General features: G+C 47.7%; 1 protein-coding gene across 1 annotated transcript; it reads right to left on the bottom strand.

Annotated features, from left to right (window-relative positions):
• Positions 1–513: 513 nt before the first annotated feature.
• Positions 514–25,386, bottom strand: CERS1 (ceramide synthase 1; the record flags this gene model as incomplete). The annotated part of the gene is made up of 7 exons (XM_080988569.1): positions 514–707; positions 1,997–2,130; positions 3,306–3,453; positions 3,781–3,942; positions 5,717–5,897; positions 8,642–8,801; positions 25,177–25,386. The coding sequence occupies 7 exons, from the start codon at positions 25,384–25,386 to the stop codon at positions 665–667; spliced, it is 1,038 nt and encodes a 345-aa protein (XP_080844695.1). The 3' UTR covers positions 514–664.
• Positions 25,387–26,984: the final 1,598 nt, after the last annotated feature.

Below are 26,984 nucleotides of genomic sequence, written 5' to 3'. Positions count from 1 at the left end.
ACACAACAGGAAAAAAGCACACCCGCCCTGAGACAGGTCCAAAACCCTTCCCCCTTCTGCTGACGATAGCCAGTAAAATATATATTTTAAAAAGGCGGGGTGTGCGCGCTTGCAAGGCGAGGAATAAAGTGCCGCAGAGCATTGTGGGATAGCCGTCCCCAGGTGAACACCACCACCCCTCCTGTCAATCCATTCACATGTGTGATTCCCCGCCCCCTCAATCTGATCGGCCACTTGCTTCGCTTAACCAGTCAGGGCTCTGGAGAACGAGGAGGGTGGGGAAAGCCGTTGCATCCTCTCAGGGGCCACCCCAAAGAAGGCTGCGCAGGGCAGAGCTGGTCTTTACAAGGGGGCGTTGGCGGAGGGGGGACTTTTGCCGCTCCCTTGGTGGGTCTCTCCGCTGGGCATGCCGCATCCACCCCAGGTCTGTGAAAAAGGCCCCCTTTCAATCCACTCCGTGCGAGTCCTCACCGCCAGCGCCAACTCTGGCCAAATGAAAGAGCTTTTTTAAAGAACAATGCAACCGCCCGTGAGTTTCCTGCAGACGCTTCCCCCTCCCCACCCCACAGCTCTAGGTATCAAGACGGAGGGGTGGGGGGCGGGCTCTTCTCTGGGTTGCCAAACAAGCTGGGGTCCTTGCCAGCAGAGATCCAGCGGGCGCCGTCTACAACCGCTTGTCTTTCACGAGTCCGTTCTTCAAATGTTTCCTGTGGAAGAGAGAGCAAGAGAGCTGAACCCCCTGGAATTAATGGGCCTAAGTCAGCCCTGTCGAAAGAAGGGAAGACTAGCCTGCCGGATCAGGCCCCAGGGGGCCCCTCTGGTCCAGCATCCTCTTCTCACTGCAGCCAGCCAGGCGCCTGTTGTGGGAAATGGGCAAGCAGGGTTGGAACCCCAGAGCCCTCTCCCTTCCTGCATCTGGGATGCAGAAAGATTTCTCCCTCTGAGCATCACCCTATTGGCTAGTGGCCATTCCTCTGTGAGTTCATCCAATGCTCTTTTGAAGCCAGCCAGGTTGGTGGTCATGCTGCCTCCTGTGACAAGGAGTTCCATAGTTTAACTAGGTGCTGAATCTTCCAGCCTTCAGCTTCATTAGTTACTCCCAAGCTGTAGCGTTAGGAAAAAAGGTCTTTCTCCCTCTCGCCTATAAACTTTCTCTATGCCATGCATCATTTTTTAATATCAAGCTGCCTCTTATTCACCTTTTCTCGAATCGAAAAAGCCCTAAACGCTGCAACCTTGCCTCATAGGGGAGCCAATCCACCCCTTTGAGGGAAAGGGCCCCTTTCTGCCCGTTCATTTCAATAGGACTACTCTGAGTAAGACTAATGTAAGGACACACACCTATGCTTCTGTATAGCAACCTTCCAGAGGCTTTAGTACAGCTTTTGTGTGTTTTAAATTCATGTCACAACAATGAGCTTTATAATCCTGTGGCTGCAATTTACTCAGCGTGCTAAAATTACAAACCACTTTGCGAAGCTTACGCTCCAAAAACCCAACTGGGAATAGTTGAAACTAAAATTCAGATACAAAATAGGCATTTGTCAAACCCTTAATAGTGGGTCGCCTCGCTCCCCTGGCCTGGCCCTGCCTCCCCCTGGGAAAAACACCCCACTCCTTTCAATGCCAAAGAACTGAATGGAACAGCCACGTCCAGACACAGTCTACCTCAGAGTGGTTTACATGCTCCACTTCTGGGCTTCAAACTAACAGAATGATGCCCACGGCGAAGGGTTTCATCCAACAAGACGATTCTTGTGGAGGATAGTTGTATCAAAATAACTCCACATTCAGGTGCAATCTATCCCTGAATGCTGGGGGGGGGGTGTTGCAGGGAGGGCAGCTAAACATCTGGGAGAGGGCGGGTGCTCTTGCCCTCCACTCGCAGGGTTTCCAGAAGAGCGTGGCTGTCCACTGACGGAAGCAGGGAAGCCAGGCGAAATGAATGTTGGTGCGAATTTGATTTTCTTCCTCCCTCCCTCCCTGGCACACTAACCCTTCCTTCCAGCAGCTGGGGGTGTGAAACTCCCGGTCTCTCTTCTTGCAGGCTGCGTCAACATCATATTCCCGGACGTCGTTCACTTCCCGAACTTGCCCCAGCAAGACCTTCACTACGAAGAGGATGATGTACTGCAAAGAGGAAGGGAGAGGGGGCAATCATAGAAATGTAGAGTTGGAAGGGAACCCCAAGGGTCATCTAGCCCAACCCCTTGCAATCCAGGAATCTTTTGCCCAACATGGGGCTCGAACTCATGACCCTGAAATTAAGAACCCCATTCCCCGCTCCCCACGATGCTTTGCACTACATTACCCAGCCCCCCACTTTCCTGAGAACCTGGTTCATCCCAGCCGGGGTGACGTGGGCCTAAGATGGCCTGCACTCCCATGATAAAAACATAATAAAATAGCCATTATGATAGCAGTCCTCTTCCCCCACACTTTCTCAGGCAATAGATTATTGAATAGCCTTGGCCTGGGTAAAGAGGAATGCTTTTGCCTGGCACCTAAAGACATGTAATGATGGCTCCAGGTGAACCTCTGGGGAGAGCACCCCACATTTACTATGTAAGTAAAGCCAACTTTTACTTTTTCACAAAGCAATGTGTGTGGGTGTTATTTCTAAGGGGGAGAAAAACGGCAATACCAGGCAAAATCCAGTCTGCCTTAAAGCATCCTGGATTTTTTTAAAAAAATCTTATTTATTAATTTTTCACATAAAAGAAATCTTTACATATTTTAATATAATCCATAAATTACTTTATCTGTTGACTTCCATGTCCATGGTTTTCATATTTACCCTGAAATGCTGCATATTTTGCCTATACTATTCAATACACATAATTTTACGTATTTATCTTAATAATTTGTGCTGTCACTCATATTTCAAGTCCTGGTCATCTCACTATAGTAGTTCTTTAAATCCCTCCCAAAAAATTTCAGTTCTCAAGGCATTTTTCATCATTTTGATCTCTAATCTTTGCTTTGCTGTTAATTTTGCCAGTTGCACGTACTCCATCATTTTCAAAAGCCAATCTTCATTTGTTGCTATATTGGGAAGACGAACAAAGCATCGTGGACTATTGTTTCTAGAAGGTTAAATCAACCTTGCCTTAGCTTCCAAGTTTATCCTGCAAAGGACAGTCCTCTGCTGACTTCATTCACGTGAGCAAGGAAAGGTAATAACTAAACAATATATCCTCTCCTAGTATCTAAATCCTTTCCTACAGAACGGAGGCTCGTGAGGCCTATCAGCTGGAGGTTCCAAACTCCTGCAGGGCAAGGCGATGGTGAGGCTCGCTACTCACCAGAAACCAGTAGATGTTCATCAGAGTCAGGACAAAGAGCAAAGCATTGAAAAAGAAGTAGAAGGGGATGTCTGGGACAGTCTGGAGGCTGGTGTGGCAGGTGGCGTAGAGCACTTTGAGAGGGAACCAGTACAAGCGGAACCAGAACCTGCGGGGACAAGGGAACTGGTCTAGGAGGACTAGAATCTTGTTGTGTGTTCACTTAATAAAATCTATATATGGTTTGATTGTAAAAAATAATAATAACCTCAAAGCAATTTACAATTTTGGAAAACTTTTCGCACAAGAGCAGTCTATCTGAACAGCAAAATACTGGGATTGCAGCACCACAGCGATATATTTTAGCCGCAACCAAACAATAATTTGTAACATGCCTTCCTGCTGGGTTTTCTTTTTGAGGGGGGTGGAGTTTGCAGAACCGCCCTCCCTCGGAATGGGCTGCACATGTACAGAGTTTGAGGGCAGCCAAACTCACCAGCTTACACTGAAGGAGACGCAACCGGCGTTCGAGATCAAATCGTTCAGACGATGGTAGACCCCGCCCCGATATTTGAAGTAGACGTTGAGCTTTGTGAACTCCAGCTGAACGTCGCTGATGTCGTGAAGGAAGAGGACGAGGATTCCCACGTTGTGGTACCTGAAGGCAACGTTGCCAGGAGGAGAGGATACAAGCACAGGTGAGCCACAGCACAACCCTTGACGCACACCTGGGTTCGATTAACGGCATGTAGAGTTTAAGTGCATATACTGCACGGAGAATTTCTGCCCGAGATGTCTGCAAAAGCCACAGTGCTGCCCAAAACAAGAATCATAGAGTTGAAAGGTAACCAAGGGTCATCTAGTCCCACCCCTGCAACCAGGGCACTGAACGTCCTGCCATAGATTATGTGGTGCGGCAGCATCCTCAGTCACTTGTGCATGGCCTCCTAAAATCTCCACAGTGCTTTGCGGATGAAATATTACATCTCCAGTCAACACTGAAGCCGGCACCAGCTGATTTCCAAATAATCACCTGGAGACTCTCCAAGTAGCCGGTGGTGTCTAGAATGAACCTCACCTTTTTCTGGTGAGTAATCTACTTTTGAATTTGGAACATGGAAGAAGGTGGTGCCAAGAGCCTTGCTCTGCTCCCTCGGGACCTCAACAATGTCTAGGCAACACGATTTATAGAATTCCTTCAAACCATAGCAAGTTCAAAATGAAATCTTTAGTCTCAAAGTCTCTGAAAATCTTTAAAGACCCCCCCCCCCCGCCGTCAGTGAGGCCAAGAGGGGGGTCTTGTTGTCTGGGCAGACCAGGACCTCCAGACACGCTGCCCAGTCACTTTGCAGCAGCACCTCAGCAGTTACGAAGAGGGACGGGTATCTTCAGCCACAGTGTGCACTGTGATTCTCCAGCGGTTTCACTTCACCACCAGAGGTGCACTCCGTTGTCTCTCGAGATGGATGGGTGCCAACAAGCTGGTGGGAAAGGCCCATCTCTGCCCAAGACCCCACAGAGCCTCTACTAGGCTTTGTATTCCTATAAGTAGTCCGTACTAGTGCAATGCGGCACCCTATGCTCCTATTTCAGACGATGAGGACCAGTGGGGGAAACTCAGGTGTATAAGCCAGGGACCAAATGGCTCCTTAAACCAAGGTTACAGTCGCCAAAATGGAATGCCTAGTGGACATTGTGGGGCAAGTCTTATTTTCCAAATGATGGACTGACTGCAAATGATTCCCAGTTGAACATCCGCCTAGTTCAGAGGACAACCTTGAGCTAAGATAAGAGCTTTGAGAACTTAAAGAGGAAAAGTCCCTTGATCCAGGGATGGTCCACATATATATTGGCCCATTCAGACCTCTTTTTCTTTATGCCGACTGCTCCTCCTCAGGCTGCACAAAGAAAGCATTTTGGTTCCTGAGATTCTTTCTGATAGTGCAGAAAAAAATATAATGGATAGAATTATACAGAAAGGGGTATTAGTGTGTGAAAACAGCCCAGATCCGAGGATCTCCAGGCATGCACCTCCACATCCTGGCCCCCAGGCATCTTCACTTGGTCGCAAGGGGTCAGAAGCCAGGTGCAAAATGTGCTTGGAGCCTGGCTAATTTCAAACACTGAGGACTAGAATCTTACTTTATCCTGCGGGGAAGGACCAGAGTTTGGTGGCCTTAAACATGCTCTAAGCACAGAGGACCCAAGGTTCAATCTCCAACGGCATCTCCAGGTAGGGCTGGGTGCGACCCCCAAGTCTGAAACCCTGGAGAGCTGCTGCCAATCAGTGCAGGCAATGCTGAACTAGAGGGACCTTAGTCTGGTTTGGAACCCAGGACTTTGTGCATGCACAGAGTGCGCTCTGCCACCAAGCAGAGGTGTAGCCAGGCAGGAAACAAGGAGGGAGGGAGCATGTGCGGATGGGGACGCACCTGAACATGTAAGAGAAGGTGATGAGCATGAGGGCCACCACGTGGTGGACGAGCATGACGATCGAGTCCCTGCGCCAGGCGTCCATGTAGAATGTGGCGTAGATGGAGTGGCCGTAGAAGCTGCCTTGCATCAGGTAGGCCATGGCAATGTCTGGCGGGACCTCCATGCCCCTCTTCCAGCCTGGAAAGCCACAAAGGAGAAGGGAGAAAGCAAGGTCAGTGAATCATAGAAGGGACCCCCAAGGGTCATCTAGCCCAACCCCCCAACCCCCCGCAGTGCAGGAATCAATTATTATTCTAGCTGCCATGGAGAATTTGATCTCACACTCTGGCTTTCCATCTACAGCCCCCTACCAACTGAGCCAACGGCTGTAGGAAGCTTGCAAGCAGGGCCAGGGGGCAAGAATAATACAATCAAAGAATTGCAGAGTTGGGAGGGACCCCAAGGGTCATCCAGTCCACCCCCTGCAATGCAGGAAACTCGGCTAAAGCATCCTTGACAGATGGCCATCCAACCTCTGCTTAAAAACCTCCAAGGAAGGAGAGGCCACAATCTCCTGAGGGAGATCATTCCACTCTTGAATAGCTCTTACTGTCAGAAAGTTTTTCCTGTTTTTGCTGTCAGAATCTCCTTTCTTGTAACTTGAAGCCCTGGGTTCAAGTCCTACCCTCCAGAGCAGGAGAAAACAAGCATGCTCCATCTTCCATGTGGCAGCCCTTGAGCTATTGGAAGATGGCTCGCCTGTCTCCTCTCCGTCTCCTCTTTCCCAGGCTAAACATACCCAGTTGCTTCAACCATTCCTCATCAGGCTTGGTTTCCAGACCCCTGAACATCTCCTTCACCCTCCTCTGCACATATTCCGTCTTGTCAACATCCTTCTTAAACTGTGGTGCCCAGAGCTGGACACAGGACTCCAGGTGGGGTCTGACCAAGGCAGAAGAGAGCCTTTCCCTTGGTCAGCCTCCTGGGAGCCAAAGCAATTCAAGGGACAGAGTTGCCACACATCCCAGATCCACTCTCAGCCCCATCAGGAACCCCGGATGCCCCAGAATCCTGCAGTCATGCCAACAAGGAAAGAACAAAGTGTGCTAGCTAGTGGGCGTCCTGAATGGACATTCCGGGCTGTGACCACAAGGGGGCATTGCTGCAAAAAAATGAATTTAGATTAATTCACTTTTTAGTCCCATCCTATCCCCAGAGACACCTGTGATTTTGCAGCTGCAGAAATGCAGGCACCCGTATTATCTATTTTGCAAAAGGCAAAGGAAAAAAGGCTCAATGCGCAGTTAAGAAGGGAAAACATCTAGTGAAAGTGAACTATTAGGTTTTCATCCACGCAGAAGGAAGGGAAGTTTATTTTAGAAATAATAATTTTTGAACTATTGTGGATTGACAATTTGATGAACAGCTTCCCTTGTAGATATTGGAAATGTTAAAATATTGTACGTGCAGAAATTGGCAAGTGGACAGCTGATGGTTCAGGACAAAAAGTTAAAAGCAACAAAAAAAATTGTAATATAAGATTAATTATAGAGAATGGAAGGTGACTCAGAAATAACTAGGAAAATAATGCAGCAACAAAAAGAAATTATGGGCACATTGAGGATGGAATGTGGAAGGCCAGTTTTTGGAAAAATTGTATTAAATTTGCTTTGATTTGTTAAAATTTGGAAAATCAATAAAAATGATTTAGCAAAAAAAAAAAAGAGGCCCTCTTTTATTTTCTTTCAAGGACCAGAGCTTTGTGTGCAGAAGGTTCCTGGTTTAAGCCTCGATGGTATCTCTGTGTAGGGGAAGGAAACCCCAGAGAAGCTGCTGCTGCCAGACAGTGTAGACAGTCTTGGGCTGAAGGAAGGAAAAGCAGCTGTGAGGCAGATTCCTTTCTTCCCATGACACCAGCTCTTCATTCATAACCTTGAGGACTAGCACCCTGTCTTAATTTTAGGGGAGGGGTGATAGCTTAGCGGCACAGTTCCTGCTGCCAAAAGCAGGTGGGGCAACAAATGTAAATTTTGCCAAGTTTCTTCACACACGGAGCGAGAGACTCAGCAACATCCATCCTCCATCCAGGGAAGCAGAGGGGCATCACTGGAGTTGAAGGAGACATGCAGGTTCAACTGGCAGCTGTCCTATACAATACAGGATTGCCACGTATTTCAATATAAAAGGCTATGTCCTGTATTGATACAGTTTTGCCCTGTATTCCAGGCCTTCTCTCTCTCTGCCAAATTAGGGGTTCTCTCCAAATGCATCTTTGAAAGGTCATGTTTTTAAGCTCTAGGTAGCCAAGCACAGACAGATTCACAAATGTGTGTGTCAAATTCTGGAGGGGCCATTGTGTTAGGCTGCAATAGCAGACCCTCCCCGTGCCCCTATTTTCCAGGGACAGTCCCAGATTTACAGAAGCCGCACCAGTTTCTGATTTGATCCCGAAATGTCCCACTTTTCCTCAGGACGTCCCCATTTTCATCGGGAAAATGTTGGAGGGTCTGGATAATAGGATGTTCCAATTTTCATTGGAGAAAATTAATGTTGGCGGGTATGCAATAGATTGTAATGGATTGCTCTGAAGTCACTTCAGCACCAGATAAAAATAATATTGCCCCCCAAGCACCCCGCCCTGTCCTGTATTTTGCCAGGACAAAGGTGGCAACCCTAATCTCCATAGAGGACAGCTGCATATTCCTGCATTGCAGGGAGCTGGACTAGATGAGCCTCGGGGTCCCTTCCAACTCTCCAATACTATGATTCTACGTCCAGTCTGGCGAAAACACCCGGGGGGGGGGGTGAGGTGAGGTGGTGGCCTGGCAAGAGTCTCAGGGGTTGGACAGAGAGGTTCACAGGCCCGAGTTACCCTGGGAAAAGGCTTTGCAAGAGGGAAGCCTCTGCCCTAATCTTGACTCGACCTGCGCTGCTTACCGTACCATAAAAGACGGAAGGAGGGTCATGGAAAAAGGGGTATCCAGCGAAGAAGAGCAGGTAGGCGCCGTACGACCAGGAGAGGGTGTAGAAGGCCAGCTTCCAGGCACTCTCAGGCATCTTGGCAGCATCCTTGGGGGGCAGCTGGCACCACGCAGCAAAGGGCTGGCAGAGAGAAGAAAGGATAGGCCCTTAATGGAGTCAGGTGGAATCCTGACAAGACAAAAGTGCTGCTTCTAGGGGACGGGGGGGGGGGGAACGACTCCCAGGTCCTGAATGGGGTAACTGTGCGCCTGAAGGATCAGGTGCGCAGCCTGGGGGTCATTTTGGACTCACAGCTGTCCAAGGAGGCACAGGTCCATTCTGCGTCCAGGGCTGCAGCCGACCCTTCTGCAGTGCAAGAATCTCAACAAATGCATCCCCAAGGGATGGCCACCCAACCTCAGCTTAAAACCTTCCCATTCCCTACGGAAACTAAGAGGTGGAGGAATGAGTCTGTTTAGAAAAGGCCTTTCCTCCTGAGAGATGGAAATGCCTCTTTTTGCATCAGGGATGAGGCACTCTTATCGCTCCAGGTATCGGTAAAGGACCCCAGGCAGTTAAGTCCAGTCAAATTCAACTATGGGGTGCGGCGCTCATCTCCACATTTAGACTGAAGGAGTCGGTGTTCGTCTGCAGCTTTCCGGGTCATGTGCCCAGCAGGACTAAACCGCTTCTGGCACGACGGGACACCGTGACGGAAACCAGAGTGCACGGAAATGCTGTTTACCTTCCCGCCTCAGCGGTACCTATTTATCTACTTGTACTTTGACGTGCTTTCAAACTGCTATGTTGGCAGAAGCTGGGACAGAGCAATGGGAGCTCACCCCATTGTACGGATTTGAACTGCCAACCTTAAGGGGCTCAGTAGTTTAGACCGCAGCGCCACCTGCGTCCCTCTAGCTGCTAGCAGATATCATTAGAGAGATGCCAGATATCACTAGAGAGATGATGGGGAACCTGCAGTGCCGGATTTATGTATAAGCTAAACAAGCTCTCCCCTTCATGGATCACTGCCTTGCCGTGGCGAAGGGGCTTGAAGAACTCAGAGAAGCTATGAACTATGCCGAGCAGGGCACCCAAGATGAACAGGTCATAGTGGAGAGTTTTGACCAAACGTGATCCACCTGGAGTAGGAACCGGCAAGCCACTCCAGTATCCCTGCCAAGAAAACTCCATGGACAAAGACAACAGGCATATAAAAGTTATGACGCTGGAAGATGAGCCCCTCAGGTCGGAAGGTGTCCAACATGCTACTGGGGAAGAGCGGAGGACAAGTACAAGTAGATCCAGAGCTGATGAAGCGGCTGGGCCAAAGCCGAAAGGACGCTCAGTTGTGGATATGCATGGAAGCGAAAGGAAAGTCCAATGCTGTAAAGAAAAATATTGCATAGGAACCTGGAATGTAAGAACCATGAACCTGGGTAAGTTGGATGTGGTCAAAAATGAGATGGCAAGAATAAATATTGACATCCTGGGCATCAGTGAGCTAAAATGGACGGGAATGGGCGAATTCAGTTCGGATGACTATCATATCTACTACTGTGGGCAAGAAATCCGTAAAAGAAATGGAGTGGCCCTCATAGTCAACAAAAGAGTGGTGAAAGCTGTACTGGGATGCAGTCTCAAAAATGATAGAATGATCTCGATACGAATCCAAGGCAGACCTTTTAACATCACAGTAATCCAAGTTTATGCACCAACTACTGGTGCTGAAGAAACTGAAATTGACCAATTCTATGAAGACTTACAAGAACTTATAGAAGTGACACCAAAGAAGGATGTTCTTCTCATTATAGGGGATTGGAATGCTAAAGTAGGGAATCAAGAGATAAAAGGAACAACTGGCAAGTTTGGCCTTGGAGATCAAAACGAAGCAGGGCAAAGGCTAATAGAGTTCTGTCAAGAGAACAAGCTGGTCATCACAAACACGCTTTTCCAACAACACAAGAGACGACTCTACACATGGACATCACCAGATGGGCAACATCGAAATCAGATTGATTATATTCTCTGCAGCCAAAGATGGAGAAGCTCTATACAGTCAGCAAAAACAAGACCTGGAGCTGACTGTGGCTCAGATCATCAGCTTCTTATAGCAAAATTCAAGCTTAAACTGAAGAAAGTAGGAAAAACCACTGGGCCGGTAAGATACAATCTAAATCAAATCCCTTATGAATACACAGTGGAAGTGAGGAACAGGTTTAAGGATTTAGATTTGCTGGACAGAGTGCCTGAAGAACTATGGGTGGAGGCTCGCAACATTATACAGGAGGCAGCAACTAAAACCATCCCAATGGAAAAGAAATGCAAGAAAGCAAAGTGGCTGTCCAACGAGGCCTTACAAATAGCGGGGGAGAGAAGGCAAGCAAAATGCGAGGGAGATAGTGAAAGATACAGGAAATTGAATGCAGATTTCCAAAGAATAGCAAGGAGAGACAAGAAGGCCTTCTTAAACGAGCAATGCAAAGAAATAGAGGAAAACAACAGAATGGGAAGAACCAGAGATCTGTTCAAGAAAATCGGAAATATGAAAGGAACATTTCGTACAAAGATTACCATAATAAAGGACAAAAGTGGTAAAGACCTAACTGAAGCAGAAGACATCAAGAAGAGGTGGCAAGAATACACAGAGGAATTATACCAGAAAGATATGGATGTCTCGTACACCCCAAGTAGTGTGGTTGCTGACCTTGAGCCAGACATCCTGGAGAGTAAAGTCAAATGGGCCTTAGAAAGCACTGCAAATAACAAGGCCAGTGGAAGTGATGGTATTCCAGCTGAACTGTTTAAAATTTTAAAAGATGATGCTGTTAAGGTGCTACACTCAACATGCCAGCAAGTTTGGAAAACTCAGCAGTGGCCAGAGGATTGGAGAAGATCAGTCTACATCCCAATCCCAAAGAAAGGCAGTGCCAAAGAATGCTCCAACTACCGCACAATTTTACTCATTTCACATGCTAGCAAGGTTATGCTTAAAATTCTACAAGGAAGGCTCAAGCAGTATGTGGACCGAGAACTCCCAGAAGTGCAAGCTGGATTTAGAAGAGGCAGAGGAACCAGAGACCAAATTGCAAACATGCGCTGGATTATGGAGAAAGCTAGAGAGTTCCAGAAAGACATCTACTTCTGCTTCATTGACTATGCAAAAGCCTTTGACTGTGTCGACCACAGCAAACTATGGCAAGTTCTTAAAGAAATGGGAGTGCCTGATCACCTCATCTGTCTCCTGAGAAATCTCTACGTGGGACAAGAAGCTACAGTTAGAACTGGATATGGAACAACTGATTGGTTCAAAATTGGGAAAGGAGTACGACAAGGCTGTATATTGTCTCCCTGCTTATTTAACTTATATGCAGAATTCATCATGCGAAAGGCTGGGCTGGATGAATCCCAAGCCGGAATTAAGATTGCTGGAAGAAATATCAACAACCTCAGATATGCAGATGACACAACCTTGATGGCAGAAAGTGAAAAGGAATTAAAGAACCTTTTAATGAGGGTGAAAGAGGAGAGCGCAAAATATGGTCTGAAGCTCAACATCAAAAAAACGAAGATCATGGCCACTGGGCCCATCACCTCCTGGCAAATAGAAGGGGAAGAAATGGAGGCAGTGAGAGATTTTACTTTCTTGGGCTCCATGATCACTGCGGATGGTGACAGCAGTCACGAAATTAAAAGACGCCTGCTCCTTGGGAGAAAGGCGATGGCAAACCTAGACAACATCTTAAAAAGCAGAGACATCACCTTGCCAACAAAGGTCCGTATAGTAAAAGCCATGGTTTTCCCAGTAGTGATGTATGGAAGTGAGAGCTGGACCATAAAGAAGGCTGATCGCCGAAGAATGGATGCTTTTGAATTATGGTGCTGGAGGAGACTCTTGAGAGTCCCATGGACTGCAAGAAGATCAAACCTCTCCATTCTGAAGGAAATCAGCCCTGAGTGCTCACTGGAAGGACAGATCGTGAAGCTGAGGCTCCAATACTTTGGCCACCTCATGAGAAGAGAAGACTCCCTGGAAAAGACCCTGATGTTGGGAAAGATAGAGGGCGCAAGGAGAAGGGGACGACAGAGAATGAGATGGTTGGATGGTGTTCTTGAAGCTACCGGCATGAGTTTGACCAAACTGCAGGAGGCAGTGGAAGACAGGAGTGCCTGGCATGCTCTGGTCCATGGGGTCACGAAGAGTCGGACACGACTAAACGACTAAACAACAACAACAAAACAAGCTCTAGCTTAGGGCCCCACTCTCTTGGGGGCCCCCAAAAACTTTAAAGGAAAAAACCTGGATGTACATTTCCACAATACAGTATAAGATAAAAAACAAATAAAACCTACATACAGCAACAGTGTTTTGTGTTGTGTAGGCTCCTATGATGTAAGTCATGGGCCAGTCTGCTCCCTAAAATATCACTCGTTAGGAACCTATTAGGCCCATAAATTACCATACAGCATATATTCAACACAAAAAAGCAACAATTTGTTGTTGACAAAGGACAGCTGGACATATAACGGGCCCCATTACCTTCCGTAGCTTAGGGCCTCATCAAACCTAAATCTGGCCCTGGGAACCCGCAATTTACAGAAGGCGTCCCAGTCTCTGATTTGATCCCAGAATGTTCTGCTTTTCCCCAGGACGTCCCTATTTTCATTGGAGAAAATTAATGTTGGAGGCTATGGAAGGAGGAAGGCCCCTCTTTGAAAGAGATAAGAGATTTCCTCCAGAGATAAGGGGAAGGCCTCTTCTCAGATCAGAGACAGGGGAACCAAAATCCCGCCGAATGTTGCTGAGGCTCCAAATGCAGCCAGCATGCCCAATGGACAGGGCAAACTGTAGTCCAGCAACATTTGGAGAGCCACAGGTCAGTTTGATTTATTTTTCGGGTGGCGGGGGGGGGGCACGTAAGCTGCTCCTCCTATCCCTGATTTTGCCACAGCAGGGCTTGTTCTGCTCCGGCTGTGAACTGATCACCCCAGCAGCTGAGGTCTTAATATAGCATTCCCAAGCAGGGAGCCCGTCTCAAAAGCTGCTGAGGTTGTGGCCTCTGTTTCACGGTCAGGTTTTTTTTTCTTTCCAGTTTCCACCTCCTCGAATTTCCCTCTGCTTTTCCGGCTCCCTTGTGTTGCACGAGCCCCTGGCGGGCTTCCTGCTCTGCAAAGATGCCCAGGAAGGGCAGAAGAAGCAGGCGATGCGCTCGCAGGCACCCCAATGAAGCCGAAGGCCAGAAGAGTCAGGACTAAGCTGGGCGATATCTGGTTTTCAATATCGCAATATATCACCAGCTAAACTTCACGATATATTAATATATCACAATGTCTGAAATAAGCATGGCGCCTGCATCGTGATTTTTGCATAGCACACACACACATCTTGATTCATGATATATTGCCAGGTCAAAAATTATGAAACCAGTATCGTGGTATGGACTTCAAATCAGTAATCCACAAAGACAACCCACCCCTCCCGCTATTTTTCATACACAAAAGTCTGACTAGTAATAATAAACAAAAAACCCTCTCCCTTTTTTATTATACTATTTTGTTGTAAATAATTGGCTTCCTTCTCCAGACTGTGGAGCCTTCCAAAAAGAATAATAGAATTGCAGGGTTGGGAGGGATCCCAAAAAAACATCTAGCCAAAGCCCCAATGTTGATGGACTCCTCATCATCAATCTGGTAAGTCTTTCAAGGGGCCACAAGACTCTCCATCCAGTTAGAAGTGGCAAGTTTTACATAGGATCCTCAGATGCAAAGGCCCCAAATGAATCAATGGGGCTTCCTGCGAGGTTATGGTCTCCTCAGAAGGTGGTGGTCTCTCCTTCCTTGGAGGTTTTCCAGCAGAGGTTGGGTGTCCATCTGTCAGGGATGCTTTAGCTGGGATTCCTGCATTGCAGGGGGTTGGACTAGATGACCCTGGGGGGTCCCTTCCAACTCTACCATTCTATGATTCTATGAAATTCCACTTAGAGAACAACCCATTGAAATGACTGGATCCAAGTTCGACACACCCTTTAATTTCATTTATATATATATATACATTTTTATTAGTTTTTTTAACATATCATTTCTGACAATCATGTAATATAACTTCTTATCTTATACAATATTTTAGACTTCTGTCAATACCTCTAATGATTCTCCATTCTTTATCACTTATTCTGTATTTCTTAATTTCTCTATTACTCTTAATTATCATTAACTAACAGTTCTCCTCATAGCCTTTCTTGCAATATTTCAAATAGTCCTCCTTCCAGAACTTCTTGCAGTCCTACTAGACTAATCTGTTCATTACTATTACTTTTCAAATAGTTCGTATATTTACTCCAGTCTTCTAAGAATCTGTGGTTCCGCTGGTTTCGAATCCTTCCTGTTAATTTATCTAATTCTGCATAGTCCATCAATTTCATCCGCCATTCTTCTTCCGTCGGTAATTCTTCTTGCTTCCATTTTTGTGCCAATAATACCCTTGCTGCCGACACACCCTTTAATTTCAATGGGCCTGCTCTGAGTAGGACTATCACTGGATGCAACCCAGTTAAACACATTTTGCCCTAATGTTAAGCAAGTTTTGCTTTGGGGGAAGGCAGGACTTATTCCATCAAATTGTGCGAGAGAGAAATTATTTGACGTTATTCTCTCCCCCCCCCCCTTATCTTTCTCTCCAAACGCTAGATGTCCAGCCAGGCCCTTTAAAAAAAGAAAAACCACATGCTTTGGCTCATTTTGGAGGTAGGTGAGCCAGAAGGCAGTCCAATGTCAGTAAGTGGGGCTGTGGTGGTGAACCCTCCCAGAGCAAGTTCTCTGCCTGACCTCCGTCTGCAAAGCCTGCCTTCTTACGCAAGAGACAGACACCACCATCAAAGGCATCCTCTTCCAAGTGCGGTCCCCGGTTGCCCCTAGCAACAGAGGTCTTCCTGTGCTGGTTGCCCTGGCAACAGCAGCTGGCTGGCAGCCAGGGGACCAGACTGCTGTCATTCACGTATCCTACCCTATACTTATTTTAAAAAATGAGAGCGAGGAGCAGGAGGAGGAGGAATTATTGATGCCCGAGGCTGCAGTGCAGCTGTCTCCCCGGGGGCAGGAGAAAGCCCAGTCTTGGGAGGTTATTTTTTGCAATTAAGGATCGGAATATATGAAACACGTCTGAGGAAACAGCCCTCTGCCTGTGTCAAATTATGTTTTTCTCTCTCTCCTCCACCCTCAATTTTCAGAGGTCTCCCACCCCCCCTCTCTTTGAGCTTCTGTTCTGGTGCCACCTAAGTTCTTGAGGTCTAGAAACGTCACCCTTTTATAATCAGTAGCAACTGCGAGTGCATTTCTGTGTCTTACCTTTCCTCCCCTAGGGGCTCAAGGATGACACCCCCCCGCCACATGTTCCTGTTTTAGTTCCACAACAACCCTGCGAGGCAGGGAAGCCCCAGCCCACCCCAAGGTTTTTTCTTCTAAAAGGCTTCATATGAGCCCAGATTTCCTGACACCCCCTTCATTTCACTTCACCCCCTAAACATCTCCCGACCTCAACACAAACTCCCACAGGCCTTGCCTCCTTAAATGACACCTTGTTCCCCTTTATTTTCCTGAATTGCAGGGAGTTGGACTAGATGATCCTTGGGATCTCTTCCAGCACAGCTGGATGGGCAGCTGCATTTCACTCCCCTGTTCTCCTCACTCTCTAGACTGTTTTCTCCTTGGGCCAAAGACCAGGATTATGGAAATCCGTAAAAAGCACCTGGGTACACCAACGGGGCCCTATAAAATAGGAAGGGGTGGGTTCCTGTCTCTGCAGGTGAGCTTGCTAGGCAGCCCCAGATCTGGAAGCAAGCCCACGTTGGGCCTCAGTCTTCCCCATCTGCAGTATGGGCACAAACCATACTCGTCCATCTCACAGGGTTGCAGCAAAGATTACCTGAAGACGCTGATTTAATTTTAAAATGTATAGGGGGGAAGTGTGATTTATTTTTCAGTGTTCAATGCATTAAAATAATGAGGAATACATGTACACACACACATGCACAGTGACTAACATAGCAATGATAGAAATATATAGCAATGCCTGGCTAGCTCAGTTTGGTTACAGCTGATAATGCCAAGGTCGCAGATTTGATCCCCGTAAGGGACAGCTGCCTATTTCTGCATCGCAGGGAGTTGGACTAGATGACCCCCAGGGTCCCTTCCAACTCTACAGTTCTATGATTCTATATATAACACAATAAATTTTTGATTCAGTTTAAGAGGCAGCTGGAGAAGGCGGAAGCTAAAAATACATAACCTGCTGCAAGACAGCAATCTCCCTTGTTACCGTATGTTAGTCGTGATAAGCAAATCTGGATTAGGTAATTAACCACATCTTTCTGCAAATCCACCACAATCTTGGCCAAAGTGCTGCTTTTATGCTTTAAAAATGGTTTCCCTCCACAGATGCAGAAACACACACATTTACGTCTTTTTTGGTGTCAGGGAAAAGGAAAGCACACAGACACTTGATTCTCACAAGCTATTGAAACCTGATTACTTTTAAACCTAATTTCTTTGTACTTTGCTGAATTAAACAGAGCTGTTTTAAATATTGTTACCCTCCTCCTCCACAGACAAGGACTGTCCTCCTGGAAGAGTCAAGTGAAATACGTGAATGCACGAAGGCATTTTCTGCTGCCTGGCTGGAGCAGAAGACATTTTAACAGGACTGGCTGCCTAAGCAGGGCAGATGGTGACACGCAACACTGCGGTGTAAAATGCAACCCAGATTAACTTTACACTCCCTGGTCCTTATCACACCTTTGCCCGCCACAACGACACACCGATCAGGTTCTTTTTCCATTGCCTGCCACAGATCAGATCACTGCCAGAACATAAGATAGCTGCATTGGTAGAGCATGAGACTCTTAATCTCGGGGTCACGGGTTCGAGTTCTGTGTTGGGCAAACGTATTCCTGCATTGCGGGGGTTGGACTAGATGACCCTTGTGGTCTCTTTCACCCAGTGTTTCAACCACTTGAGACCAAGTGAAGATGCTTGGGCTCCAGGATGGTGCCTGACATCTCCGCCATCTGGTGGTGCTTGCCTGGGGATCCTTGGATCTGGAATAATTTCACCCACTGATACCCCACCCTGTAGAATCTTATTTTATCTGCACAATCAGAATGAATTTCAGGAACCAAAATGCATTTTCTGTGCAGCCTGGGCAGGAGCAGCGAAGAGTGTTATGGTTCATTGTTGTCTCTTGTCTTCACTCCCCCCCCCCCCGCCCTGCTCATAGTTGGGAAGGATATCCCTCTGTTGTCTAGAATCCCACAGGAGCTCGTCCGCCTGGGAAGGGAGTCCACCTAGGAGAAGGGAAACTGTGGTCCTCAACCTCCACTGACGTTTATCTTGGGGAGAAGAAAAGGCACAGGATTCCACCTCCCTCCACAAATCTGGAGTGGAATCCCTAAGGCAGTCCTTCCAGAAACTCCTCCACCCACACAGGTGCCAAATGTCTTGCTCTGCTTTCCTTTGGAGCCCATCAGTGAAGCCGAAAATGTTGTCTTGTCATCTGGGCAGCCCAGGACCTCCAGACACACAGCCCAGGCTTGCACCCAGGGCAGACTGCTTTGGTGCTGCTCACACAGAGGTTCGGCTTCACCCCTGGAGGCGCACTCCGTTGTCTCTTGAGACAGACAGATGCCAACAGTATGGGCCTTCCTGTAAAGTCATGCTAAGGTTCTAGTCCTCGTGGACCTTTCAAATAGCTAATTTAAGCATAGGAAGCTGCCTTAGACTGAGTCAGGGCATTGCTCCATCTCACTCAGTATTACCTACACTGACTGGCAGCAAATCTCCAAACATTCAGGGAAGGGGACATTCCTGGCCTGGCCTTCTTAAGACAACCTCAGCTTCTAAACCAGGGGCCAGCAAACTTTTTCAACAGGGGGCCGGTCCACTGTCCCTCAGACCTTGAGGGGGGGGCTGGACTGTATTTTTGAGGGGGGGGGATGAGCGAATTCCTATGCCCCACAAATAACCCAGAGATGCATTTTAAATAAAAGGACACATTCTACTCTCGTAAAAACACGCTGATTCCCACGCCGATTTAGAAGACGATTAGGCCACATCCGGCCCCCAGACCTTAGTTTGCCTATCCGTGTTTTAAACCCCACTGATCCACGATCCCTCCCAGGGGAAGCCACAGCAGATCAAAGACCCATTTGCTGAGACAGAGATAGGTCATGGCTGCGAGAAGCCACGACTTTTGCTGACAATTTCTCTCCCCTTGTGGTTTCCTCTGCAGCCTACGCAGAGAGGCTGAAACTACCACGGTCTGGTCTGATCCTGAACTGAAGCGGATGTGCAGTCGGGGAGGGTGGGGTGAGAGAAAGAGCAGCTTTCAGAAAGAGGCAGCAGTTTGCTGAGAGATGGGGAGAGAGCCCATTTCACTTTGCTATGTTCCCATCCGGCTTCCCTGGAGGAGAGGAGAAGCTGAAGCCAAGTTGCAGTGTCTGGAAGCGCTGTTGGTCATCTCAGCGCAACTGCATGTATCATGCAGAGGTGACCTTCCCCAAAACTGATGAGCCTGGTGACACAAAACCCAGATGCAGCCTTAAAGATGGAAGGGTTCGCCCTCTCTTTCTCCGCAGGCCGCATAGAAAAGCAAAGAATCACAACTCTATTTTTTATTGGAAAATTAGGAGGCAGTTTTTTTAAAAAATGGGAGGCAACTTTCTAGTCCTCAAGCACAGTGAGATTTGGGGAAGGTGATTAGAAACTGGAGGCAACAGAAGCCAGAGCTGCTGTATCTTTAGTAGTTGCATCAAGGGAGTTTTCAAAGGTTGTGATTGTTACTCAGTTTAGACATCTCTATTCCACAGTCCTCCCCAATTTATTTTATTCTTCTTAACTGCTTGATTGTAGCAAAACCGCTAAGAAGAGGGAATTTTGGCAAGCAGAGATGAGCAAACTCATCAACCCAAAGCCCTCACCTGGTGTTCTTTAAATTCAGCCCTGCAATGACAGCTAGAAACTTGATTCCATTTTTAAAAGTGAGAAAGGGGCACATCTGGAAACAAGGGGTGGGATTAAAACTGGCTTTTACTCAGAGTAGGGCTATTGAAATTAACAGACCTAACAGGCATATTCCTTAATTTCACTGTGTCTACTCTGAGCAGGCTGAGTGTTGAATTCCACCCATGGAGATTAAAATCACCACTGGTAGAAACTGAATATTATGTCCCATCTCAACCACAGGCAGCTGAAAGCCAAGACTTAAAACTACCTCTGTGCTTTGCAGAAATGGACATTCAGGTAATGGCCAAATCATTTCACCTAATGCAAATTTGTCCCATGTAATGCTGTTTTCCTGACTTCCTCAAATATGGTGAGGCAATAAAGTCGTCCCCCCCCCGCCCCCAGCAGGCAAGTTTCTATTCACAGCTTGGTGAATAAACTTAAAAGTTACAAGTCCACATCCCCACCTATACCTCTTTGCAGGTCCTTTTGTAAAGCCAAAGGTGTAGGTGACACAATACTATTGTATATGCTTCACAATAAGTGTGAAAACTTGTGCACACTTTGGTTTCCCGCACGCACGCACGCACACCAACTTGCCTCCATCTCCTCCCCTTGCACCAGACTCTTCTGCAACCCATAGACAACCTCCACTCCTCTGCAGGCACAATGGCAGCCAGGGGCTCATCCCACGCTTTCTGTGACATCACGGAAGTCTTAGCCAATGGCTGCCAGATGCTTCCTCCTCACCCCATACTGCCTTGGGGCTTCCTAACTTCTTTTTTTAAGCATTTGCACACAGTCTTTTCTCTCCCCACCCTTTTCCTTCTGCTGTTTTTAACAATAAAAAGAAGAACAAAATGTTTCAACCCAGATCCTTGAAACATGCAGGAGAACATTCCAGATCCCCAAACAAAGGGTTGTTTCAAAATGTTTCCCCTTGACTGCAAGCTTGTCAGTTGTTGCTTCCCTCTTTCTTCCTCCAAGGATCCCCGGGGGGGGGGGGCGGTGTACACGGTCCCCCCCCCCATTTTATCCTCACGACACCCCTGAGATGCAGGCTAGGCCAAGAGGCAAGGACTGCTCCCCGCAGAGGCACCCAATGAACTTCACGGCTGATTGTGGGGTTGAACCCTGGTCTCCCAGGTCCTGGTCTGAAACCCTAACCCAGAGTTTCCCAAACTTGGGTCTCTGGCTGTTTTTGGACTACAATTCCCATCATCCCTGCCCACAGGTCCTGCTAGCTAGGGGTGATGGGAGTTGTAGTCCAAAAACAGCTGGAGAGCCAGGTTTGGGAAACCCTGCTCTAACCACTACACACTGTCTCTGCTGGGAAGGGCCTGTTGTCGCCATCCCTGACCACTGGGCATGCTGGCTGGTGGGGGCTGGCAGGAGCTGGGGTCCAGGAACATCCAGAGGGCGCAGCAGTAGCCAACCCCAATCCAGCCAGCAGCAGTTTTCCTCTTCCCCAACATCTGGCTTGCTCCATAGGTGGCTGAATTACAACTCCCAAAGACAGCAGAAGAGCTGTGCAGGATGAGACCCAGGGGGCCCATCTAAGTCCAGCCTCCTGTCCTCACAGCAGCAGACCAGTGAGAGCAGCAGCCTCTTCCCATTCTAAGTTAGACTGCCTCTCTCCATGGAGGCTCCACGGAGGAATCATAAGGAACTAAAAAGAACCCTTTGTCTTTCATAGCAACTGGTATTAAGAGTCACCCTCCGTTGTCTGATCATTGTAACATTTTCTCCCTCTCTCAAAATGCCAGAACTCGTGGCCATCCAATGAAGGTTCTGAAGAGAAAAGGAAGTCCTTTGCATGGTTTAAACTATGGAACTCACTGCCACTGGAGGCACCAATGGCCACCAGCTTGGATAGCTTTAAAAGTTAATTGAGCTAATTCATGAATAACAACAACAATAATCATTTTATTATTTGTACCCAGTCCATCTGACTGGGTTGCCCCAGCCACTCTGAGCAGCTTCCAACATACAAAAAAGATTCCCTGCCTTCAGATGTCTTCTAAACGTCAGATACCAGTAGTTGTTTATTTCCTTGACATCTGCTGGGAGGGCGTTCCACAGGGTGGGTGCCACTACCGAGAAGGCCCTCTACCTGGTTCCTTGTAACCTCACTTCTCGCAGGGAGGGAACCGCCAGAAGGCCCTTGGAGCCTCAGTGGATGGACAATGGGGGTGGAGACACTCCTTCAAGTATACTGGCCTGAGGCCGTTTAGGCCTTTAAAGGTCAGCACCAACACTTTGAATTGTGCTCGGAAACGTACTGGGAGCCAGGGAAGATCCTTTAGGACCAGTTATATGGTCCCAGTCCCCAGTCTAGTTGCCTCATTCTGAGTTGCAGTTTCTGAGTCACCTTCCAAGGTAGCCCCACGGAGAGCGCATTGCAGTAGTCCAAGCGGGAGATAACCAGAGCATGCACCACCTACAGGCTACAGCTGTGAAAAGTGAGGATACCAGTCTGGCAGCCGCATTCTGGAATGGCTTTTGATGGCAGCTCCCCATGAAGGCTCTGCTCAACCTTTGCAGTTGGGAATGATAATGCCTTCTGAATTTTTACTGCAAAGCACAGGACGGCTGAGTGCTGTGGAGCTCGGATTCTGCTTGCAGGATTCCCACAGGTGTCTGATTGGCAGGATGCTGGACCAGGTGGGTCGCTGGCCTGATCCAGCAGGCTCTTCTGAACTTCTTAAGAACCTAAGACTGGGTCCTGCAGCCGTTGGATCAGGTCAGGGGTGGGGGAATCTAGTCCAGTATCCTGTTCTCACAACGGTTAACTGGTAAGTGTAAGGAAGCTCTCTACATTCCTGTTTAAACTGGCCCTTTATGCTGAACCATGAGGACTAGATCCTCTCTTGGCATCTAAAGACAGTAACTCACAGAGAATGGCTGCAGCTCAGAACTAGGACACCTGCTTTGCATGCAGAAGGTTCCAGGTTCAATCCCCATCATCTCCTCAACCCCAGAGAGCAGCTAATAACCAGTGTCAAAGATACTGAGCTAGATGGCTTGACTCAGCATGAGGGATCGTAGAATCGTAGAGTTGGAAGGACCCATGAGGGTCATCTAGTCCAACCCTGTGCAATGCAGGAATCTTTTGCCCTATGTGGGGCTCAAACCTACTACCTTGAGTTTAGGAGTCTCCTGCTCTACCCACTGAGCTATGTTCCTTTCTAAAATCCAAACCAACAATGACATTAGGGAGTATCTTATCAATGTATCCAGTACTTTTGAAAGCTTTCAACACGCAATCGAAGCATTTTTGGATTCCCTAAAGAAATACTATAGTATGATGAACTCATGAGCAGGATTTGAACTACGAGCAACGGAAGGAATTATAAATTATTTTATTGTTGTTATAGTGTAAGAGACAGAGGACAGGGCACAGCAGAGGGAGAGAAATAAAAACACAACTGAAATGGGGTGGGAAGTTGACAAAACTAAAGAAAAATTTATTACATATTAGAGTGCATATGTTAAACTTTTGAATATTTAATAAAATATCATTTAAATAAAAGAAGTATTTCAACAGAAGTCTTAGTGGACCACCAGCTTAACATGAGTCCACAGTGTGATGCAGCAGCAAAAAAAGGCTAATGCTATTCTAGGCTGCATCAACAGAAGTCTAGTGTCCAGGTCAAGGGAAGGAATAGTGCCACTCTATTCTGCCTTTGTCAGAATAATGTGTCCAATTCTGGGCACCACAATTTAAGAAGGATATTGAGATGCCTGAATATGTGCAGAGGAGGGCAGCCAAGATGATCAGGGGTCTGGAAACCAAGCCTGATGAGGAGCTGGGGATGTTTAGCCTGGAAAAGAGGAGATGGGAGAGCCATTTTCCTATATCTCAAGGGCTGTCACATGGAAGATGGAGCAAGCTTGTTTTCTCCTGCTCTGGAGGGTAGGACTCGAAGCAGTGGCTTCAAGTTACAGGAAAGGAGATTCCAACTAAACATTCGGGAAAACTTTATGACAGTAAGAGCCGTTCAGCAGTGGAACAGACTCTCACAAGAGGTGATGGACTCTTTCCAGGGAGGTTTTGAAGCAGAGGTTGGACGGCCATCTGTCCTGGATACTTTAGCTGGGATTCCTTCATTGCAGGGGGTTGGACTCTACCATTCTATGATTCTTTTATTCTAACATGCAAAGCTTTAAGAAGAAGAAGAAGAAAATTCCTATATGCCCCAGTTGTCCCCCCCCCCCAAGAGATGCACACATTTATGAGGTGTATATTTTGGAGCCCCCCCCCCCACTAGTCCCACTGAGTTAGTCGCATCCATCCACTTTTAAAACTGGGTTTTTTAAAGAGCTAGCCAACTCACAACAAATAAGACTTCTCGTTCCCTGCAAATTTTGCATCCCTGCCTCCCCCCCCCCCATGGGTACCCAACAACAGGCTTCAGGCCACAAGACTTTGAGGCCCCGTTCCAGCACCACCTCACAGACAACGCCACGTTTTGCTGCAAAAAATGCCATGTCAAGGATGCAGATTTCGCACCCGGCAGGAAGATGTGACGACATGTTTTGACACACAGAGAGAGCGCAATTTTCAAGGCCACCCTGTTCCAAATGGAGTCACCCCAAGAATATAACACAATGACTGATTTCTCCCCACCCTTGGCAATGCAAAGGACCAGACACTTTCACCTGCCCCTCATTGCACCCCCCCCCAAATTACAATGGCACATTTCACTTGCCTCTCTGCATATAATGCAAAGACCGTTTTATTCCACCACAGCAAAATAGACTTCTTGGTTGTGCGCCCCCGCTCTCTCGCTCATACACGTACAAACCTAGTTTCCCCTCATGCAATGATCTGACCAATTTTACGCACTCCATCAATGCACAAACGAGATGCTCCTTTTTCTGGAGGCAATGCAGTGACCCATTTCCACCGTGGATTTCATTTCTCCCACCACATGCACCAGATTCTTCCTCAAAGGTGATGGTTTTTAACCCTCCCTGCAGTGCAAACCCTTCTCACTCCCCACTGCTGCTCAAAAAGAGGGGTTTTTTTTAATGACCAGTTTTACAGCCCTGAAGTGCAAAATCAGATTCTCCACCCCCTCACCAAAATAAGACAGTGTGCAATAGCCAATTTGACCCTTGCGGTACAAAGCCATATCATCCCCACGCCAAAAAATGCAAGGAAAGGACCAGTGTAGCCCTTGCAATGCAAAACCAGCCCCCCTCCCCAAGCCAAGAGCCAATGTAATATTTGCAATGCAAAGTGAATTCCCCCACCCACACAGGGGAAACGAGGCAGGCACCGATTTCACTGCTGGAATGCATTGGAAAGCCGCCCCCAGCCCAAAATATCAGGCCAGTTTAGCCCCATCAAAGCAAGGCTATAAGTCGAGGGGGGGTTTAACCCCTGCCGTGCAAAGCCCCGTTCTCCCCCTCCCCACATAGAAAGAGGAGTCAGTGACGGGTTTCAGCCTCGCGGTGCCAAGCCGGGTCCTGCCCCCCATCAAACCCTTGCCAGGCGACCTCCGGAGCCACGAACCCGAAAGAGGCGGCGGGTGGCGGCGCGGCGGGCGACGGTCCAGCCGACGGCGCCCAGGAGGCAGAGCAGCGCCTCGCTCCAGGCCAGCCGCGCGCTCTCGGCCCAGGTCCGGCGGGCCAGCTCCCAGCCGCAGCCCGAGCAGCTCCGCAGCGCCCCGGCCAGGCTCGCGTAGCCGCGCCGCACCAGCGCCTCGTAGCCCGGCGCCGCCATCCTCCTCCTCCTCGCCGGCCCCACCGAGAAGCGCTGCCGCAGCGCCCGCGCCCGCGCCAGATGCGCGCAGCTGGAGGGCCGGCCCGGCGCGCACACGCCCCCGCGCGCGCGCCCGCCCGCCCGCCTCGGGGAGGGAAAGGGGAGCGGCCGGCAGGGGGCGGGCGGGGGGCGGGCGGGCTCCGCAGGTACCTGGGGGGTGGGGTCTTGGAAATGGTCAAAAAAGGTTAATGATTAAAAAAAACGATAAAAAAGACCAAATTATCACCCAAATTATTTCTATTGGATTATGATTTGATATGTTAATTGGATGATTTAATAAAAACGATTTAACAACAACAAAAAAATGTTAATGATAGCAAATCCCAGGTATCAGTTTTGCAAATTATAGCCCCTCCCAGATACTACCTTCCATCCAATATTGTCGTCAGCCAATCCCAGATCTCTCTCTGAACAATGTTTATTTAAAAATCATTTAAAAGACAGACAGGTGATAGGCATCTGGGAGTCGCTATGATTTATAAAATAGATGCCTGGGATTTAGCAATAACAACATATTTTATCCATAGATATCTGGGATTTGATATTCATCTGTCCACAAAATATTTTCTAAATTATATACAGAAGACTTGGATCTCTTTTAACAATACATTTCATAAATTATAAGACAGAGGAATATATCTATCCATTTTATAATCTGTGAAATATTTTGTCGGTAGGTATCAAATCCTAAATATCTAATTACCTTCTTATCTGTAACTTATAAAATATACTGTTGATATATCTGGGATTTGTTATGGTGGAAAATCCCAGATACTGCTTATAATTTGTGAGCTGTATTGTTAGATATAATAATATTATTGTATTTAATGATATAAATAATATAGTTGCATTTTCGATCCAAAAGTGGTACCACATTTATGCTCCAGATTTACTCCCAGGAGCTCAGGATGGCTTCTCCCCACCCCAATTTGTAGATTCACAATGACCCTGTGAGTTGGGTCAAGCTGAGATAACAGCGACTGCTCCAGAGGCAACCTGCACTGAACTTCATGGCTTAAGCTGGGGGTTTAGTTTGCCTTGCATTGATCAGGGGTGTTGACTGAGGTCAGTGTTGTCCACACTGACTGGCAGCAGCTGTCCAGGGTTTCAAGCGGGGGTCTGGAGATGCAGTCAGGGAATGAACCCAGGACCTTCTGTGTGCCAAGCAGGTGCCATGGGCCTCTTCTTGAAAATAAACTAAGTTTGCAGTCCTCGTGGTTCTAAGTAAATGAAGAACACAGGAACTTGCCTTCTACTGAGTTTCACCTACTTCAGCGTTGTCCACACTGGGTGGCAGCCTCTCCCAGCCAACCTAACGATGCTGCAGACCGAAACCGGCCCCTTCTACATGCCAAGCAGGTGTGCTAACCCCTCTGTTATGGCCCTTCTGCATTCACACCCTGGTCATCCAGATCCACGTTTCAGTCATAGGACCGACATTGCATTTGTTCATTATTTTATTATTATGTATAACTTTTTTATCATGCGGCTCTTCGGCCCCCACCCCCAAAAGAGGCACCCAGAACAGTTTACAAATCACAGGAGCAACACTCTAAAGA

This window comes from Podarcis pityusensis (genome assembly GCF_964106645.2).
Source record: "Podarcis pityusensis genome assembly, chromosome: 18".
Taxonomy (NCBI): domain Eukaryota; kingdom Metazoa; phylum Chordata; class Lepidosauria; order Squamata; family Lacertidae; genus Podarcis; species Podarcis pityusensis.
Note: the sequence above shows the minus strand (reverse complement) of the source record. Positions and strands in the feature narration are given on the sequence as shown.